This window comes from Pyrgilauda ruficollis, unplaced genomic scaffold (assembly GCF_017590135.1).
Source record: "Pyrgilauda ruficollis isolate IOZ18807 unplaced genomic scaffold, ASM1759013v1 scaffold14, whole genome shotgun sequence".
Classification (NCBI taxonomy): Eukaryota; Metazoa; Chordata; class Aves; order Passeriformes; family Passeridae; genus Pyrgilauda; species Pyrgilauda ruficollis.
The window spans coordinates 4,417,549-4,438,205 of NW_024512543.1; the positions used below are offsets into that span (position 1 = coordinate 4,417,549).

The 20,657-nt window shown below is 42.1% G+C and overlaps 1 protein-coding gene across 1 annotated transcript; it reads right to left on the reverse strand.

Annotated features, from left to right (window-relative positions):
- Positions 1-13,899: 13,899 nt before the first annotated feature.
- ERH (ERH mRNA splicing and mitosis factor) lies at positions 13,900-20,601 on the reverse strand. Its single transcript, XM_041460180.1, has 4 exons — positions 20,464-20,601; positions 17,366-17,453; positions 16,162-16,282; positions 13,900-14,387 (listed from the first exon to the last, which is right to left on the reverse strand). The coding sequence occupies exons 1-4, from the start codon at positions 20,464-20,466 to the stop codon at positions 14,285-14,287; spliced, it is 315 nt and encodes a 104-aa protein (XP_041316114.1). The 5' UTR covers positions 20,467-20,601; the 3' UTR covers positions 13,900-14,284.
- Positions 20,602-20,657: the final 56 nt, after the last annotated feature.

Here is a 20,657-nt window from a genome sequence, read left to right on the forward strand (position 1 = left end):
GCTTCAAATATTGTGACTCCCCAAGGAGGCTGGTAAGCTTTTCTAACCTCATATTATTTAAAACAAAAAGAGAGGGCAAAAAGAAAAAGAGATAAAAGAAAAAAAAAAAAAGAGAGAGGGTAAAAAAATGAGAGAGAAGAAAGTCTAGCCAGCCAATTTGGAGACTTTGAGTTTAAAATTAGGTCTTAACAGCCTGCCAGTTCACCTGGCAGAGGCTTTTTCAAATTAGGATCAGCTGGGTCTGACAGTACAGAAAGCAGCTGTGCCAGAACATCTGTCTGAGGAAGGAGGGTGAAGGTATTCTGGAAATCAGCTGGTGTTTGGGGAACCACTGCTTATCCATGCTGATGTCTGAGTGCTGTGGGAGCTCAATAAAAAGGAGAAGAGTTGGGGCTTTCTCTCTAGTGTTGCTCTTGTAGCAGCAGATATTTGGGCTGTGTCCCTGGAGCCCTGCCCTGCACCCCCTGAGTGATGACCACCAAAGTGCCCTAGAAACCAGGAGGTTCCCAGGCTGTAATGATGGCTGGGGAGACTTCTTTAGTCCTGCCTAGGAAAATTATAGGGTTTTGATCTTCTGAAGAGGCAGGCTGGGGATGTTGGGAGGGAAGGAGAAATGGGTGAGGGGTGGGTTACCCTCTGAGGAGGATAGGGTCAAACATGCAGTGGTCTGACACACAAAGTACAGAAGAGTTTGGAGTAGAAACAGGTGCCTCAAAAGAGACAAGAACATCATATGGGAAGAATTATAGGGGAGTAATTTTTCTGTTGGAGGCTGAAAACCTAGAAACACCACATCCACAGCAGTCATACAGCTGGGTCAAATGCAGGAGATGCTTTAGGTAAAAAGGAAAATCAAGTGTTGTTTGGATTTGTTGCTTTTTTGTTGGGTTTTTTAAAATACTCAAATACTTTATTTGAGAGCTCACAAAGCAGATTGTTTTCTTAGAAATAGAGGTATTGTCCAGGCTACATTCAGTAACAAATCTAGATGCTAAGAGACCATCTTATTCTGCAATTTGTTAAAAGGTATTTGCTTGATACAGAGACCTTATGGGAATGTGTCTTAATTCTCAAGACCCTCTGCTGTTGGGCTGCAGGGTGTGTGGAAGGGGATATCTCTAGCCCTCTAACTGGACTTCTTCAGCATTTTAGAAGTACATTCTAAGTTCAGAAGCGTCTGGAAACCTGACTGGTGCTGTTCCCTCGGGCAAGCATCCTAACATATTCCCTGCATCCTTTTGCTCTTGGTCTCTACTGCTTGGTGAGTGTTCAGACAGAGGCTGAAGAGCTCCTGTATCCCTCTCTTCTAGAGGGCCTAAGATTCATTCCTTCATCATGACTTGTGAGAACTTTAAACAGAAGCAGAGAAGCCCTGGAGAACTGCAAATACTGAAATTAGATGTTTAGATCTACCTGAAACAAAACTTGTTTTCAATGTGTTTGTTTTGCTTCTATAGTAGCAAAAAATCAGCAGTACAGTGCCCTATGAAAATAAACAGGATATTTGCAGCATGCTGGGCTTCTGGCTCTGCTTCTCCAGTGGAGAACTCTGTGCCCATGTGTGGACAGGAGGCATTGTCTTTCCATCACTCTCCCAGGTGGGGTGCAAGGTAGCAGCCATTCCCATTTAAGGGCTTTGTTTCTGTAAGGTGTTTTGCAAACAGCTGTGATATAGTCTAGAGCTGTGTTAAAAAATGTGTCTTTGCTGCAGCATGTTGCAAAGGAGCCACTGGGCAAGGGAAGCCTGGGGACATGAGGGAAGTGAACAACCTTTTGGTTTTTTGACTGATCTGCATCTGTTTGAGAAATACTGCTTAAATCTCTTCAGTGACTGACCAGTAATTAAAACCAGGCTAGAACAAGGTAGTATTTCTGTGCTGAAAATGACACTGGTTAAGTGTTCAGACTTGCCTTATTTTGAAACATCCCATCTGAATGGAAATAGCAACTTCTGCTTGACTTATTGATGAAATTTGTGCTTTACAAATCTGAGTCGTTGAAATAACTTCAGTTTCATCTGTACTGCATGGTGGGAAAAAACAAGAATGAGAGCAAAGATAACAAAATAATCCACTTGGGACAAAATTGTGTTTTGAATGAGATTTTGGTGGAAACCAGCTTCTCTCTCTTCGATTTCCATGGAAACTAGTACAGCTTACCATTGCCTGCAGCGGAGCTGAGCTTGGCAGTAACAGCAGCAGTGTGCTGGCTGATGAGCTGGCCAGTGCCTGGGGAAGGCACAAATTCATGAGCATGAAATGAACAAAATGGGTTCACTGACCCAAAAGGTCACCCATGAATCCCTCTGCACTTCCAGGTCTGTCTACTTTCTTTTCCCAATGGCTCTTCCTGAATTTTTTGTTCAAGAGCTCAGGGCTGCTTTGCCTTTCTCCATCCCAGTCTCAACTGATGGGTGGATTTCAGTGTGCCCTGCTCAAGCAGCCTGGTCTCCTTGTGAGCATGGTGGCTGTTACCTGCCAGAGTGATTGTGAGCATTCCAGGCTTCATCCCAGCTCTTGAGGTCCCTTTTCACCTCCTGCCTTGGCATTTCTTGTCATTGCCCCTTGGGGCTGCCACGCGGTCTCCTGGTGGTTGTTTGGCTCTGACCTGTGGACCTGTTGCTCTCTGCTATTGGCTTCCCTTCAGCAGTTGGGTACCAGAACTGGCCCTGCAGCAAAGCTGCACTTTGGAAGTGCCCACAGCAGTTTCAAAGAGGGACACCTGCATACAAAGTACAGAGAACAGTTTATTTGAAGAGATGACGTATTTTATAGGTCACCAAAGTTTGTGTGAATTTTTTACCCACCAAAACACCTTGTTTCCCAGTCCTCCCAACATATAATGAGGGCAAACCAGAAATCATGTCAATCCTGGTGTGTTTTGAAGGAGATGGCTTGCATTTCACCCCTGCTGAAGACATGCAGTGTTGTTCCCAGGGCTGTGGGAAGCAGAAAAGCAGTGGACAGGGAAGTGCTGAAGTAGGTAAGTGCTGAGGTGTGTTTAGGCTAAATCACTCAGGGAGTGAGAGCTGATGATGTGGCAGCCTGTTGATGAAAATGGAGAATTAAATATGCAACAGGTGTGGCAAAGTCTAAAAACGTACCAAAGGGTCTTCTGCTTGGGGTGGAATTACGGTGGGAATGATCAAGCTGGTTCTTTCCCAGCTCCTCTCAGAGTTTCAGTGCAGATTGTTCAGTCTCTCAGTTTTATCTCTCCTAAACGGTTCTTTAACTGGAGGCTGCGTGTTGTAATGCTGTTTACAAGGACAATGATGTCAAAGTCCCTCTAATTGCCCCAAGATGAAGTGTCTCCTCTGCTTTCTTTTTGAGGAGATGAAAGCAATGTTCAAAGAGACCCACTTGGTACCTGAGCATTTTTCAAGGCAATCAACTTTTCCAAGCTCTTTTCCCCCAAAGCAATCTAAATGCTAAATAGATCTTTAAAATAATTACCATATCTAAGACGAGGAGCCATTTTCCCCTGCAAACACCTGATGCTCATTAGCAACATTTAACGTGTCACACATCACCTCTGCTTACTCTAAACTTTAATGGCAGGAGTTTGTCAGATATCTGCAAGGACTGAGCTCATGCTGAAGAGTCGGAGAAAGCTCTAGAGCACAAATCCTCTGTCCTGAGAAGGAAGAGGTCTGTATTCCTTCTCTTCTCTTCTCTTCTCTTCTCTTCCACTTCTCCCCTCCCAGTTTCATGTTGATCTTGTTGAAAATAAATAGTGCCAGGACCTACAGCAGCCTGGCAGCCGTGTAAGCCAGGTACCCAAATCAGAGATGAGCTTAGCCCGAGGCAGCCTGGTTTTAGAAAAGTTGGCTTCTACCTGTCTTTGCAGCTTCTCTTTCCCAGATTAGACCAGGATACAGCTGGGTCACTGGTGGATATACTTGCAGCATCCCAGAGCCCTTGGCAGGCCCAGCAGCTGCCAGCACAGCTGGAGCCCCTTTGCCCAGGGACATCTGTAGCACCTGCTGAACTGTGAATCCCCCAGGGCTGCCACAAGGCTCGTGCAGTGGCTTTCCTGCTAGGGAAATCCATAGGAAGGGGCTGCTCACTGTACCTCATGTGGCTGGCAGGAATCACCCCCACCCTTGTACCAATGCAGTGTACCAGAACAGGAACAGGCTCTTTGGGAAACTGGGGTTTCCCAAGGTGGAGCTGTTCTTAGCTCTGCCTGATAAAGCTCTTCTACTTTGGACTTACTGTGATAATAAAGCTTGGTTTGAATAAAGGATGTATGGTTCTAACCTAGTGGTTGAAGAGCTTTCAGTCTCTGGAGCAAGGCCTGGAGCCCAAGATAACTTCAGGAATTACTTTGCATTTTTATTCAGCAACTATTTAATTTCAATCTCATAAACAGCCTTTGGAACAGTGCCTGGAATGAAAGACCTTCCTGTAAATATCCCAGCTGCTACTAGAAAACTATAATTACTTTCCCTCTGGTGCAGGTCATCCCCAGATTTTCCATACCAAGGATTTCAAAAGACCCTCATCATAAGACATTCAATATTTTGTCCTCTAATCCCTCTTGCCAGCCCCAGACAAGCCTATACCGCTTGGCGAAACAGAGAAAGCTTTGGCTCTTGTCTTTCTGTTTATTTGCAATGGCTGTGTTTGGAGGAGGCTTATCAAATCAAGCAAAATGGAGGAACATTTTGTTTATGAGTTCTCTTAGCACTCACACAGGTGGTCTGTGAAATAAAAGGGCAGGAGATCTTTCTCGAACACAGCTGAGACTGGAATGCTTCTGTGTGGGTGTTGAAGCGGATCCTGAATTGTGAAGACTGAAATGTGCATATCTGATGTGTGTCCAGCTTTGGACAACAACTGAACAGAGACTTTTATAACTCCAAAAATCTAATGATCCAAATCCCACCTACACCCTTTGGATATGGGCTTCTGGACACCGTACATCATCTGGGGTGCAGCCTGGAAGAGTCTGAAATCATCTGACTTTGAGTGGTGTTTTGGCTAGGATGCCACAAATCCCCTTTTAATGCACACTTCTTAAACTTCTTATTCAAATGTCTCATTTGAATAACATGTCCTTCATTACCACAGGGGTTCTTATCCTGTAATGTACTGCAAACAAGGCTGAAGGTGTTGAGTGAGGGGAGTTCACAGGACCATTTCATGGGTGTGCTTTGCATGGTAATGCTGTCAGCTGTGACCTCTGTGAGCTCAAGAGCCTCCAGACACCATGTTCATTAGTAAAAAGGATGGTAAAATCTCAGACGGTTTTTTGGTGCTGCTCAGAGAAAAAGCAGGCACTGCTGTACGAATTCCCTGTGAATCAGCAGTAAAACCTGAACCCAGAGGACTGTGAGCATGTGTGAGAAGGGTTGTCTGGGGGCTCTCCCTCATGCCCCAGGGCTCCCACCAGCTGATCTGTTCAATCGCATCTTAATCTGACCATAATCCTAGCAAGTGAGTGAAAGGGAACCAGCAGGAAAGGGCCAGTGCCTGCTGCAGTGAAGAGTGACAGGCAGATCCTGAAAGCTGTAAAAGGTTTTAAGGAGATCAATATTCCCTGTGCACTCATTTCTAATTGGGCTTTATTGCAGGTCTCTGATTCATGTAGTTCATTAAATGGACTCAGATGGAGTTTCTATAACTGAGTTTAAACTCCTAAGGCATAGGATCAAAATAGGAGCAGCAAGCAATTGCCAAGGCCCCTAGAACTCATCTTGAGAAGTAATTGCAGGAGTGCTGAAGCATTAGACTTCAAAGAAATGCAGATGTGGCTAAATCAGTATTATTAATTACATTTAAGTTTACAAAAAGAGGTTATCTGCCATGTTAAGGGTCACTTTAAAAACTACCCAGTGCCATGAAGTACATATTTCAACTAATTTATTGCACCACTTGCATTCTGGGGCAAGTATTTTCTGAGTTTTCATGAAGCCCATGAGTAAGCAGCTCCTAAACAGTAGCTGTATCATCTAGAGTTACATCATCACCAGGTCTCTCATTCTCAGGACATCATGCCCAAAACATCAACCTTGTGGAAACAATGAGGAAAATATATGGAAAGTACATGGAAAAAGCCACTACCTTTCTACCTTAGGTCTGCATAGACCTTTTCATCTTCCCTGCAAAATATCTGTGGGAGATGTTTACCAAGTGAATAAAAAACATCCAGCAAAACCCCCAACATCAGCGTTCCTCTGTATATCTGGTCAGATACAAGTGCCACAAAGCCCATTAAGCTGTTCCTGTCAATGACCTACACCAAGTATCTAGGCAAAAGCCTAAGAAGAGGGCAATTGCGTGGTAGTTTCTCTCCCAAAACACTCTCAGGGCCCTCAGTTACTTCTGATGCACTGACATCCTGAGCCAAGGCTGTCATCCTTGCATTTAACAGCCATAATGGATTTCTCTTTATAAATAGGCTTATCTAAGTAAATAGGAAGAAGGTGTGTTTCCATTCTCTGAGGATGCTCTGCATTAACTAATTAGCACTACTTATTGCTAGTTAGGGTGAGTATCAGATTTCTGACAAAGGTAGAGTAGGAGATTATCAGTTAGGTCGATGCATGAGTGAAGAGGGAAAAGGAGGAAGTGCATCAAAGTGCTTGTTAAACTGCTCAGCTGGCATGGGGCTGAGACCTGCATTTTACTCTTACATTCTTCCAGGAGCCAAGGGAGAGTCTGAACCAGACACACAGGTACTTTTTTTCCATCATAATTATGTGTCAGATACATTGAGGCTGGATCACTATTTTCCCTGTAAGTAGGTTGGAGTGATGTCTAACTTCTAAAGACAGCATGCCTGGAGGTAGTCATGAATTTTCTATAGAAATAGTTTAAACAGAGAAGTCAGATTTATGGAGCTTAATTTGTGTTATTTGAGGTGTCCTTGGGGGCAGCTGGAGGCTGATAAAAGCTCTCATAAGAGGCATGTGGGGCTCTAAGTGAGCTGCTGAGGTGTCCTCACCCAGCAAGGAGAAGGGGGTCTGAGGAGTAAGACAGACAGTGAAGCCAGCACACTGAGCAGAGAGCTGCCTAGGTTATGCAACATGCTATCAAAATGTTTAGTCCATTAATTGTAAGATGGAGGGAGGTGCCTGTTTTTCCTTGGACTTTTCAGAAGGGAAATACCTCCTGGAGCTATGGCTGACCTGATTTGGGTCCCTTTCTGCCAAGAAACAGAGCAACACAGTTAAATGTAGCTCTTACTCTGCTTATTTCAGACAAGCTTTGAGTTCCCTGGAATATCTGAGGTGAGTGTCCTCATTAAGATCAAATACTTGGTTATTCTCATATGTTTCTTTCTCAAGCTTTCTAGTTGAAGTTATTGAATTTTGTATGAATAATGAGTGCTTTTACTTGGATATGATAGAGGCAAGAAATAGAGGGTACACTGAACAATTGTGTTGTAAACACAAAAACAAAACATGCAATTTTAGGGGACATTGAATGATTAATTCCTGGTTAAGACTAAAGCAATATCATTACCATGGTATGAAAGACTGGTCATCTTCATTTGGAGCTGCAGGTGCAGCTGGTGCAATGGTTATTTCATTGCACTAGGTTCAAAGACAGGAAAACCTGGAGAAAACTACTAGCATTAGCAGGGGAGAAACATAAATTAAATAGAAATTGAAATTAAACTCACTTGGCCCAGAATTTGGAAGGATACTAATGAAATGTGTTCAGGAAGACCATTGCAAGCCAGGCAAGGAAAGCAGCACAGATTTGGCACTGGCTAAATTTCTAGAGACTGTGAGGATAGAGAAGAAACAATTCTGGATTTGAGGAATGCACTTTGAAGAGAAGATTTGAACGCTGACTGTGTTTGCTATGTTCTGGTCAGTGCTTCTACTGCCTTCCAGTGGAATAGATGTACAAGCTAAGAATTCCCTCGGGGACCAAGCTAATGTATTGAGAGATAAAACACCCCCTGCCCCTCATTTCCTTCCCGAACCTGAAAATAGCCATAGTTAAAAAAGAAATGTGAAGCAAGGTTTATGTTTAGCTCTGGCAGCACAGACTATCCACTTTCCCTTGCAAGTACTTGACTTGATACTGCATGAAGATGCCTTTGCCTCCGATGAGGGGGTTGGTGTGGAAGCACAGGTGCAATTGCTTTTGTCTCCATTGCTACGTATGGCCTGCTTCTTACCTTCCCCTGGCATTTTGCCATGTCTCAGAGCTTTCCCTAATACTACATCACAGATTTCTGAGGTCTTTTATATTTTTTTTTCTTTTACTTGAAATCTGGAAAGGTGTGGGGAGTATGGAGGGTTGCATCTGGGTGTCAAGTCTGATGACCTCTAGGGACTTAACGTCTGTGGCAAGGCATTATTCTCAGTGTCCCATGTGAACCTTCATTCATATGAAGAGAATACGAGAACAAAATCAAATTTGACTCTTCTGCACCCTGTCTTTGTCACTGGTGAGCAGTTATACTTTCTGTAGCCTAGTGAATGCTACTCTTGTCACCCAAATCCATTCATGAACACATGATGGCTTACCATTTTCAGCACTGTCCTCAGTGGCCTGGGGAATACTGAGTTTGAGCAGCTGTATGAAACTGGTCAGCGTAGGGACTCAGATTTCTCATTTTTCATGACATGGGATTTTCTAGTAGTGACTCCAATAGCATGATGGATAATTTAGATTGGAAGAGAGGTTCAGAAGTCGTCTAGTCAAATGCTGCTCAGAGTGAGTCTAATGGATCTAATCAGATCAGTGCTCTGTCAAATCTTGAATGTCTCCAAAGATGGATATTCCCCACCTCTCAGGGCAGCAGGTTTGTGTTGTGTGTGTGTGTAACCCAGTGCCCATGGTAACTAAGAAGATAATTTAAATTTGGGAGCGTGTTTCCTGCTTGGCTAATGAAGTGATGCAGAAGCAGCAAAGAAATACACCAGATGGAAGCACCAGTGCATTAGAGATCAGGGCAACACTAGTGTTGGATCTAGGCAGTGGTAGAGCCCAGACACTACAGCCTCCAAGTACACTGCCACATTTTTCACCTCTGCAGCCCTTGTTGACTTACCTGGCACAAACACAGGCAGGTAGCAGCTACAGAGTTCCAGAAGATGTGTGCATGTCACTGATACACACAACAACCCACAGTAACAGTCCTGGCTGGGCACTGTGGGGACACTGCAGGGGGTGCATCAGCAGATGACTCAGGTGTGTACAAAATTGGTAACAAAACCCTTGCTAATGCTCACGAGGAACGGTGCAGAGCAGGCATATGCAGCATGCAAGTTTTACTTGCGTGTCACTGCAAACTCAGCACAAAGAGTTTGAATAAAACCTATGAATTGGAGCTATGCCTAAACTTCATCCAGATAGTGTTCCTACAGGCATAGTTCAGATTACCATAATGAGAAAACTGATTCCTACAATCTAATGCTTTCCTATGACAAATCAAGACAGGTTTTACCTTAATCCTTTCAGATATAGAGAGGAAGAAGAATATTAGTGAGTGATAATAGAGAGCTGCCTTGTACTATGCAAAGCTGAGCATCTCCATTCAGTGAGTTTCAGTGGCAGATTGATTTCCCTCCTGTTTCCATGAATGGTACCTTGTGTTTGGGCAACACTGAGTAATATTATAGCAGACAATACACTCAGTGTGGAAAACTTGAGGGAATTGACTAGTATGACAGAGGTGCAAAATTAATTTTCTATTTTAATAGATGTACCTCTTGTCAATTATCTATAGCTGGTACAAATTATTTATCATTTTACCTTGAAGTCCACACTTTGAGACTTCAAAGGCCAGTGGGTACCTAACATGAGTGGCTCAGATGCTCACTGAGGCTGAGAATCTTTATCCTCACCCACAGCCCATCTCCTGCTGGACAATTGCTAACTGAAACTCCCTGCCCCCCTCAACCTATGATAATGGTAAACCACTTTGTTTCAATGCTCACCAGGGTCTAGAAAACACCAGATTCATAGCAATTGAAAAAACAGGAGGTTTTAATTATTCTGCACTTGTAACCCAGCTACTCTTGATTTTTCTGTTTATTAGTTTTTTTTTGATGGATTGCGTTTTCAGTGTAGCTGAGTTCCAGTACAATCAGACCCTTACTCAGTGGGGATTGCAGATGTAGATAACTGTTTATATACTCCAAAGTCAAGCAGCTGGAGCTTTCCCCTCTTCCCTCTGAGAGTAAGTCATCCTAAGAAGCAACCTTGCTTTCAGTGCATCATGAACCAGCACAAATTGCTTGGAATATGGTAATGAGAACCCAACCAGCAACCTTACAACTTACCCTTTTCTAATGCAAGTCAAAAAATATTTCAACCTTGAAAATATTGTGGGTAGTCAAGTCTCCTCTTGCTGTGAACAGGTTTATTAGTTACTAAGGAAGATATCAAGGTGGTCTTGACTACTACTTTTTCCCTCCACTGTACATTGACAATGGTGATAAGCACAAGAACAGACTGATCTAGCAATGATGCTACTTTCCTGCTGTGCTTATAATGCATTGTGATGGATTGTGTCAGGATTTCAGTCTATTTTAAAAGAACATGATGATGGAAGCAATAGCAGACAAGTATTTTAACTACCTAGCTTATTTCACCCTCAGAGCAGGAAAGCAAACTCAATTGTGCTTTTCACAATTCTCCTTCAGCATACTGAAGGAGGCTGCAGAGTGGGATTCCTGTAAGAATGATCCTGGTATTATTGTGGTGTCAAACACAACTCACATTCTAATCTCAGTGGGATTACTCCCTAACCCAGTGCATTACTGACTGGCAGGAGCTTGCAATGGTAGATAAATGGGTGCTTTATATATACACCAATTTATCTACCGTGCTTGTCCTTGTTCTCAAAATATCGGGTTTTGGGCTTTTTTAAGTGACCAGCTGCTCTGCTTGTTGGTGCTGGCTAGCAGTCCTGTTCTCCCCCACAACACCCAGTATCCCTTTTGTACAGTAGTGTGAAGTAGCATTATGTCTATCTACAGCAGGGAACTGCTACTTCAGCTCAGCCACCTCACGTAACTTCACCCTACTATTTGCTTAGTGAACAGCCCTGCCAAGAAATGACCTGTGCCATCCTGGTCATGCCTCAACTTGAAGTCCATGGCAGGCAGTCCAGAAGCTGTGGGAGGACTTCCCAAGTCTGTGATTAGCAAAGAATGGCTCCACAAGGCAAGCAGAAGTCAGACAAGCACCTCAATTCCTCTGCAATCCTGGCATACAGCTCCTACAGCTCCTTGGTCTGAGGCTAGGCTTCCTTAATGGACTTGCTTTTAAAAAAATTAAGTATTTCTAAACACTTTGAAATACTAGGTCTCTGGATTCCATTCTTAATCCCTGTTTTAAAATACTGTACCACTCTCCTGCAGAAGCAGCCAATTAATTTCCTTTGTCATTTACTCCCACACTGTAGCAGACATGACCAGCACAGTTACTTGTATCTATCCATACCTAAGAAGCACCAGATAATTTGCTGCAGGCAAAGCATGCATGGGATGACAGATTCTTTTTTGACACACTTTCTGTAATTGGTACCATTTTTTATGGCTTTACGTGCAAAATGCTGAACCTCACTTTTATAGTAATTGAACTTGGGCAATTATCAGTATCTTGCTATCAAAGTGCAGATGCCTCTGAGGACAAGCGCAACTGCAGGAGGTACGACATGCCCTGCTGCCATCCATTACTCAGTAGGAACAAAGAAGCCAAGTGAAGTCACTTTTCACAGTCTGCTAGAACTGCCTGCATTACTGGAGTGACAGTCTACTAGCATGTAATGAGTCTCCAAGTGCTCATAACCCTCTCCACTAAATGTCTCAAGGCATCGGGTAGTTAGTGGGAGACAACTTTCCAGATTCTTCTTTCTAGCTTGTTGCACATTGGATACTCTAGCATTTTTTTCTCCCTTCCAGTGTATTTGGTCAGCTGCTCAGCTCAGCAGCAAATCTATTGTTTCATAGTTAATTGAGTAAAATGAAGTGAAGGATTATAGAAAACTGCAGCTCAAGAACTATGCACTAGTTTTAACTAGTAGCTTATTTCAGAAAAAGAAAAAAATACCTGTAGCTGGATGAAAAGGGGGAAAAGAGATGATGCCCAAGTTCCTTCTTCTAAAGTGGCCTACATACCACACTTTTCTATCTGCAGGCCAAATCCGGCTCCAGAGGTATGAAAGGACCACTTACTTGTGTTTTCCAATTCTGTAAAAACTTCCATTAGTGAAATGACCACAACAGTTTGTATGTTTTTTTAAAAAAAGTTAACTAACCTTTAAGTTCAAGATTGCAAACCTTCTACTTTCTAAAACACTTAACATCATCTCTTCATCAAGTCCCTTTTAAAAAGCAGAAAGGTTAATTACCACCTCCTTTAAAGTACCTTCTTCCTATTTTCTGCTCCAATGTAAGAAATTTGTATTTTTATACTTGTTTACTGGTCTGAGTTTGCAGAGTTATCATAGAAGAGCCAAAATCAAGGAAGAGGAAGATTTTCTTAAATCAGACCAAACATAAGGTACCTTTGAAGGAAGAGCTGTGCTGTGTTCCAGTGCCTGATTACTAGAGACTCAGCATACTCCTTTGTGCTTTTCACAGTAAGGAAAGAGATCACATTGCAGGTTTTTCTTAAATTGAAAGCAAGCCTACAGAATGAGGTAAATGCTTATTTGACTTGATTTAAAGACTGCAAAATTGCAACCAAGAGAATATTGGAAATTTTACAAAAAAAAAAAAAAAATTTAAATTAACCTCAAACATGTTAGGAGACAACAAACTATTTTAGTATGTGCTATTGAGGAGGATACACTATAAAAGCTTTTAAAATAACATTGCTTGTATTAACTCTCAATGTTATTATATGGGCAATAGTGAATTTTCTAAGTATTACTTACTGTATTTAAGCTGGACATAAAACTTATATGCCCCAAGTATTTTCAGATTTAATTATCTTAAGTGTACTAATATATTTCTGACCTACAATGTTTTGAAAATCACTATTCTTTACAAAGGAAGCATGTTTTGATGTTAGCAGATTTAATTTATTTTACAAAGGAAGCATGTTTTGATGTTAGCAGATTTAATTTATTTTTGGTCAACATAAATTCGAGAGCTAGTAGGTCTGATCTCCAACCTGTATTTGTGCTGAGAGGTTTAACACCCTCACCCCGTTTCTTTCTAAGAATTTATATCCCTTCAGTGATTTGATTCCCAGTCTTCAGCAGCTATTACTTAAGTAAAGCTATTTTCATTAAAGCTTTACTGCAGACAGTCACTTTGCCTCCGATTCTTTTCAGCCAGTGCATTTGCTGTGAGGTCCAGGAGAAACTATTGATGTGTATTAGGAAGTTAAGTGCATTGGAGAGAAGTGCATTACTCTGTCAATCCCAGAACTGCTCTTGACAAGTGTAATCTGTACAGTCTGTTCCTACAGCAGGCAAACTCTTAAGGCACAGAGTACCAATCCAGTCTTTTTCTACCTGCTCTATTTCTTGGTCTGATGAGTCTCCAATCCAAATATTTTCAGTACAACAAAATTACAAAAACATCAGCATTTAAGATAGATGGAGGCAGATATAACTTATAGTGTGGGCAAACAGTTAAGTCTTTGTCATCTGTAAAGAGGAAATTAAGTTGGGGCAGATTTTCATGGGAGCAATCTGCTTTGCCTATTCCTTTCTTGGGGGAAAATTGTAATCAGACTAATTCAAGGGGCCTGTGATGTCATACATTCAGATCAGCTGTGCAGTGCAAGAGGGTTCCTGTGTTTCCCAAAAGATGCCCAGGGAAAACAGTACCAAGACTAAGCCGGAATTTGAGCTGTTCTGTAATACAGGAAAAAACTGGTTCAGTCCACGTGACCTTTCAAGTCGTATCCTTTGAATAACAGGGAAAAAAAGATTTGTATTTTTTGTCAAGAACCACAAAATTGAGCACTCAAGTTTAACTAAAGGGTAGATTTTTATTTCCCATTAAGACATCTCAAGGACATAACTGAATGTAAAAAACCCACAGAGGGGCACATACAGCAAATGTGGTGAAGTACAATGTGAACAGCCCCAGGGGTTCAAATAAGGTAGGACCATTAGCAAACTGGAGGAAAAAAAACCCCAAAACTCTGCTGAAGATGCTGCATTTTCTTCTCCATTTACACTGAAAAAAAATCCAATCCAACAAAATCCTTGTATCTCTAAAAATACAATCAGTCCTGGCTAACGAGTTTATCAAGATGGCAACAGGATGACTATAATACAAAACGTTCACCACTACACTCTGTACACACCTGTTGTCCAAACCCCCCAAACCCACGTAGCAATGGTGCCCCCATTATTTGCTCGCTTGCTGGGCCTGCCTGCGGAGGAGAACGTAGATCTTCTCCTTTATCCAGTCTTTGTTGTACGGTTGGTACGTCTGAGTATCAGCACGGTAACTGCAGAGGAAACAAGAAATGTCAGCCTGCTCTGTAGTACATCTACCAGAAGAACTTCACAAAATTGTCCTCAAGTGTATGAGGTAGAAAGTGGTGTACACAAGGCAGGATCAGACACAGGTGGGCATTGCCACTTATCACACGGATTTATCCTGTTCTCTAAAAAACAGTTGTCCAGCAGATCAGACTGAGCCTGAAACAAAACGAGACGCTCCAAGCACTACAAGTGACCGGACCACTGTGTTCACATTTTAATTAATGCATTTAATTACTTAAGGGAGACAGCAAGTAGAGAATCTTAGTATTCTAGAGCTCAGCCTGCAGAAGAGTATTTCCACCAGGAAACAATCTGTCTTAATGAGTCAAACACTTCTTCAACATTACTTCAAGGATTTATTTAAGCTTTCAAGTGTTACACTTCTGTGTGGAATTTTTTTGAAAATTTTTAAGATCAAATTTTTGCAGGAGCAAAGGCAGACTCATAGATGGATGTCGAAGAATTCTTGCTGTTGGTACTGAGGACAAGCTTACATCTAACAAGGACACTTCATAAAAAGCAAACTGAAAACAAGAACCCACAGATGCATTTTCTTTGCTACTCAAGGATAGTTGATAAAAGCAGTCCACTAGCAAGGGCCAGAGAATTCAGTTACTCAGGGCATGTTGAATTACAACAGAATGAGACTGAAAAATGAAAGCAGTTTGAATGAAGTTCTGTGTAGGTTCATGTCCTCCTATATAGTATTTTGTTCATGAAGATGGTACTTTCAGTGAATGATTCAAGAACTACTGAAGTCCTGGTCAGTCTTTAAATCTTGATATACTTTTATTTCTGACAGATAAGAAGGGTGAGATGGATAGTGGTAAGAAGGTAACTAAAAATCCCAAGTTAACTCATTCCAGAACAATTTATAGTTCTTACCTAAGGAAAAAACCCTAAGCATGCTGTTTCTAAGGAAGTCTTACTATTTTAACCCCAGCATGACTGGATCAAGGCCAAACAAAGAGCTTCAGTGTATGTTCATACAGCAGTAGTTCTAGTGCAATGTGAGAAATGCTACTTTCAGGAAAAGTTACTGATTTCTACCCTCCATCCCCAAAGCCTTTCAGAGCAGACCTCAAGTACTTCAGAAAATTTCCGTGAACAAGACATGTCTGTTACACCTTGTGCTATGTGTGCCATCTGGTGGAAAACTATAAGCTGAAGTAGAATTTGGCATGACACTGATTTTAGAAGCCTAATTAAGAAAGGCACAAGACTATCCTAGAAAACAGTTGCTACCTCCTAAAACAAGTGGCTAGTTTCAGTCTGTTAGATAAACTTTCATCCTGCTGTATCTTGATCAAAACAAACTTTTGGCTGCAATGCACTTCTGTAGCCTTCTATTCTACCACAAGTACTGCCCTCAGCTGAAAAAAAAATCTGTAACCATTCTGGCTCCTGAGGAACTGTACCAACAGCACAAAGGGAAATTTAAAGAGATTCTAGTAGTAATAAAATAGTCAGCTGTCATTAACTGTTGGATTTCAGTTGGCTTCAATGTGAGTAAAACCCAAGTGGAACTCTTAGTTTCTAAGCCTTCTTTAGAGGTACCTTGTATCTATGCACTTAATTGGAATGGGCAACCTGCTAGGGCAGCTGCAATACTCCTGCACTACAGTTACTGCTAAATACCACATAAAACAGCATCATGTTAAACTCACACAGAGGAGTTTAGAGGGAAGACTTGTGATTTCCTAAGTCACTGAAATGGACTTGTACAAGTGAACTTACACAAGACAGCTGAGATCTGCCAAGTCATCAATGAAGTCAAACAATTGGCTGATATCATATGTAATGGATGGACTGTTGGGATTCATTCTCTTCAGATGCTCTTCATACATTTTACAGACTCCTACAGAGAAACAGGATTAACCATGCAATATTAAAAGACTGTGAGCTGAAACTTTTTCTTGATCCACAAGTAAAAGTTTAGAATTACCACTGTAAAAGCAACCAAATTTTCTAGAGCTGAAATTCTTTTGTTCCTAGCAATTTGCACTGAAACATAATACTATAAAATCACATAAGATACATGGAAAGCAAAGCTTTCATCATCCAGGGGAAAAAGTTTTAGTTCTGTCAAATATGTAACTTTCCATGCAGTAAGCTCCAAAGGACATCTGGAACTCCTAATAATTTTAAGACAGCAATTAGAACATATACTCTTACTGCACAAACACCCGAGAAACAGAAGAACTCATAAGAATGACCATTATTGATCCAAGAGTCAAACTGGGTACTGAGGTAAGAGTGACAGCACAAAGCTGCATATACATTTAAAGCACTTTTATTTATTTAAACTAGTCCACTAATAATTCAGATAGATTTGAGAAGGATGTAATATTAAAATGGGCACAGAGACTTTACATGGTCTTGGTTATACTTTTGTTTGCCTCACAAAACCTCCTGCAAGATTAATGTTAAGTGAACTACAGCTCTAATATTTCAATCTTCTTTTCATGCTCATTATGTGTATCTAAGTTTTGCAGGATCTTTACTCTGGCACATGTGCCATGAAACTGCAAGTTATGTATCAATTGCACACAATCCTTTATCTAATGTAGTATTTCCAGCAGCAATCTTTGCCTTACAATGCTAAGAAAAGAAGAGTGAGAATTAAGTGCTGATCTCGCAATGAAATGCATTGCAACAAGTCTGCTGCATGGGCCCAGAAAGAATATCATCTAATCTCTCAAACTGGATGTGGTTTCATCTAGTTAAATAAAAACCAGAAATTTAATAGAAAAAGGAAGTTTTAGAAACAAGTAATAACTAGTTTTAGTTTGCTAGAACATTAGTAAGCTAAAAGCATGAGGGTTTTTGTGAATTACCTTTGAAAAACATGAAGAGCAACTTATTTTCTTACTAAGTTTGTGAATATGTCAAAAATAGGATTTAACAACAGTTTTTAACTCCCATGCCTGCATCCACCCACCTTCCATGCATTCATTCACCGACTCATAATCAGCATATGTTCTGCCTTCTGGCCTCTTGGTAGGCTGGACAAGTAGAATTGTGTGAGACTGGAAAACACAACAAACACAAAAATACAGGTTACTTGCACACTTTGAATGATTTTTGTTTGAATTAGGTTATTTATATGAAAGAAGGAGTAAAAAGCAGTGTAATAGTAAAATATTAGACTAGCAATCAAGGACACAGGCATTTTCCACATAGCATTTACTATTTATATAAGCTGTGTTAGTAAGTTTTGTTTCCAACAAGTCCTATCAATCCTTATGGAACTTTAAAATGTATAGAATCACCAGGAAAGCAGCAATTGTGTTGAAAAAAAATACCACAGAAACAGTTTCTATTTAGACAGACAAGCAAAGCAATAAAGTCAATGTATAAGAGCTGTGGCATTAGTGCATTTAATTATTTTACTCCAAATGCAGTCTGTTAGTAAAATTTCCAATGCTCCAATTAAAAAGCAATGAGGGGACCAAACTTAACCACACTGTCAGTCTCACCTGAAAGATTTCAACTAAGTTCGCTATTTTGAGTTATTGATTTAACTTCAAGGGAACATTAATGATACAATAAATCCGCACTTAGCACTCAAGATTAGTTCTTGCAAAACAGATGTACTGGTTTTTCCCACTTTAATGAGTTTACTTAAACAGTAATTACGGCACAGAAAACTGTTCCAAATGTTGGAGTCCATAAGCTTGTTCTTCTGCAGGGAAAGCTTAGATGATTTGTACACTCTGTGGCTTCCATTATTTCCATAACATTTTTCACTTGGCTACAGCAAGTAATTTGAGCAAAGAAGCAAGATTTTTAAAGTGTGCACAATCTGTGATCTAATTAATAGGCTTCACACACAGAAAGTTTGCAAGCATGCTGCAAATGGCCGTTTCCAGTGCTGCTAGTTGGGTCCTACATTTTCAGTGCCAAATATACGAGGTGAGCACACAACCCAGGGGCAGCTGCAGGGTAAGACATCATTTGGCTTAGATTAACCAGTGGCTGACAGAAAAATCCTGACCCATACTTTGGAAACCAGTGAAGATACGAATTCAGTGCTCATGAAAAGCAGTGACAGAAAATAGAAATGGCAAATGTTAGGATGTAATGGAAAAAAAACCCAAACAACAGGACAAATTCTTATCCCATAACTGACAGTGTTCCCATCCTTGGAATAGCTTTCAGTTCTTTAAATTGTCTCAACACAGCAGTAGCAGATTCTGAGAAGTTCAGGAAAATGTTACACAGAGAAAAAGAAGCAGCAAGACTTTTCCTAATCAGAAAAAAGGGGAATTCTGAGCTGCATACTGTAACAACAAAAATCATATAAAGGAGAGTAGATCATTTAAATCCACTTTCATGTATGCCAGAGGATGATTGATTTGAAGGGAATTTCCCAAGGGGGGGCTGCTATCTGGCTGTTCCTAAGTGCATTGTACTTGAACAGGCATGTCTTGGCAGGGAGTCCAAATAACTGCCAAAGATTACCATAAAATAATTTTTCCAGCACCATCATTTTAATTAGATGGTCACTGAGGAGTGATAAATGAATGTATGAATTCTGAAATTATCCAAGTAATCAGATTATAGAAAAATCAGTGAGCCACACATGTAAGCCAGTTCCTTCAGAACTTCACAGCAGAAATCATCTGGGCTTCTGACTTTAAGCCATTTATCACTTCAGACATTATACAATATCTATTATCAGATACTGGCTCAGAAAAATATTTAAATTAATACCATTGGATCACATGTATTGTAGAATTAATGCTTTTCAAACATTTATTTGGGAACTTGATATTATTTTACTTTAAAGGAAAAAAAAATTGTTTGATTTGATAAAATTGCTGGTACTGTCCTACCATGTAGGTACAAAAAAATGACAAGTTCAGAAGCCCGAGGGAAGTCCCCTCTGACTATGACCTGCCCTGTGAGCCTTGGTGACATGACCAAAACAAGGCAAGATCCACAAACCTTTCTGCATTAGCATCAGTTACCTGGAGAAGCCCAATATGGACAGTTATTATCATACATATGTTGAATTTCTTTGCATTTTCCTTAAAAGCACAGTTGTACTGGCTGCTTTGAAGCAGGACACAGAATGAGACACCACATGGTTTATATTATACCAATTTCCAATTTCTAGACAGCGCTTTAGAAATTGCTCCTGTTACTGAATGCAGAACCCTGTAAAACTGGTTAAGGCAGTGCCAAGAGCCAAACCAGAAGGACTTAAAAGCTACGCAGCATCTGCCCAAAGAGGCTTCCACCAATTGTCGGGTATTTGACAATAAAGTGGAAAGAAAAAAAAGCTCTGAAACAATAAAAGTGGAAGATAAACACATATTGTAAGGGTAAGATGTGCAGTGATGCAAATACCAACCAGTAGCACACTGCAGACATCTACATGCTAGGCAGAAAAAGTGGCCTAAGGACCACCTTTCATTCTGGCCAACAGGGACAGGGCTCATCATGGCCGAAGCCAACTGCACTGGAGCAAGAGCCAAGCAGATAAGGAACTTCGCTGCAAGCCGACAAGCAGCTGTCCTCCCCCTGCACAGCAACAACTTGCTTCAGCACATCTTCATTTATTAGATCAACGCAACAAACCGCGTTGATAGCGAGGCATTTGAGCTTCAGCGTGCCATTCCCAGAGCCCACCAGCGCAAGCTCCCGCCTCTCCCCGCTCCGAGCAGAGGGGAGGAGCAGGGAGAGCAGCACGGAGAGCGCGAATCAGCCATTTAAGGCCGGCTCGCTCGACGGGCGACACTCGCGGGAGAGCGCTGGGCTTCCAGTAGCGCCCTGAGAAGGCGCCGAAGCTGCCGGGGAGAGGGGCGGGAGCCTCCAGCGCGCCGCTCCCCGAGCACCGCCGCCGCCTTTGTGCCCCCGCCCCGTCCGGCCCTGCCCCGCCAAAACGTGCAGCCGCCCGCCCGGGCCCGCACCACCGGCCGCGGCCTTCCCGCCCGCAGTGACCCGGGGGACAGGGAGAGGAGGGGAAGGGAAGGCTGCCCTGGCGGGCGCGGTGTGCGCGGAACGCGGCGATCCGTCCCGTCCCGTTCTCACCATGGCGGCTCCGCTCCCTCAGCACCGCCGGGCAGAAGTGGCGCGCGGCGATCCCCCACAGGCCCCCGCGCCCGCCGGAAGCGCCGCCGCGCCAACGGCCGCCACCATAGAGCCGCTCGCGCCAGAGCGCCGCGCGCGCACGCGCCCGCAGGGCCGACGGCCAGGCTGGCGGGGGCGGGGCGCGGGCCGCCGCC

What these genes read in the sequence shown, in the direction of transcription:
- ERH (XM_041460180.1), bottom strand. An exon ending in GGTGAATGAATGCATGGAAG is followed by an intron (nt 16,283 to 17,365) that starts GTGGGTGGATGC and finishes GTTTCTCTGTAG; the next exon opens with GAGTCTGTAAAATGTATGAA. An exon ending in GCAGATCTCAGCTGTCTTGT is followed by an intron (nt 14,388 to 16,161) that starts GTAAGTTCACTT and finishes TTTCCTCTGCAG; the next exon opens with TTACCGTGCTGATACTCAGA.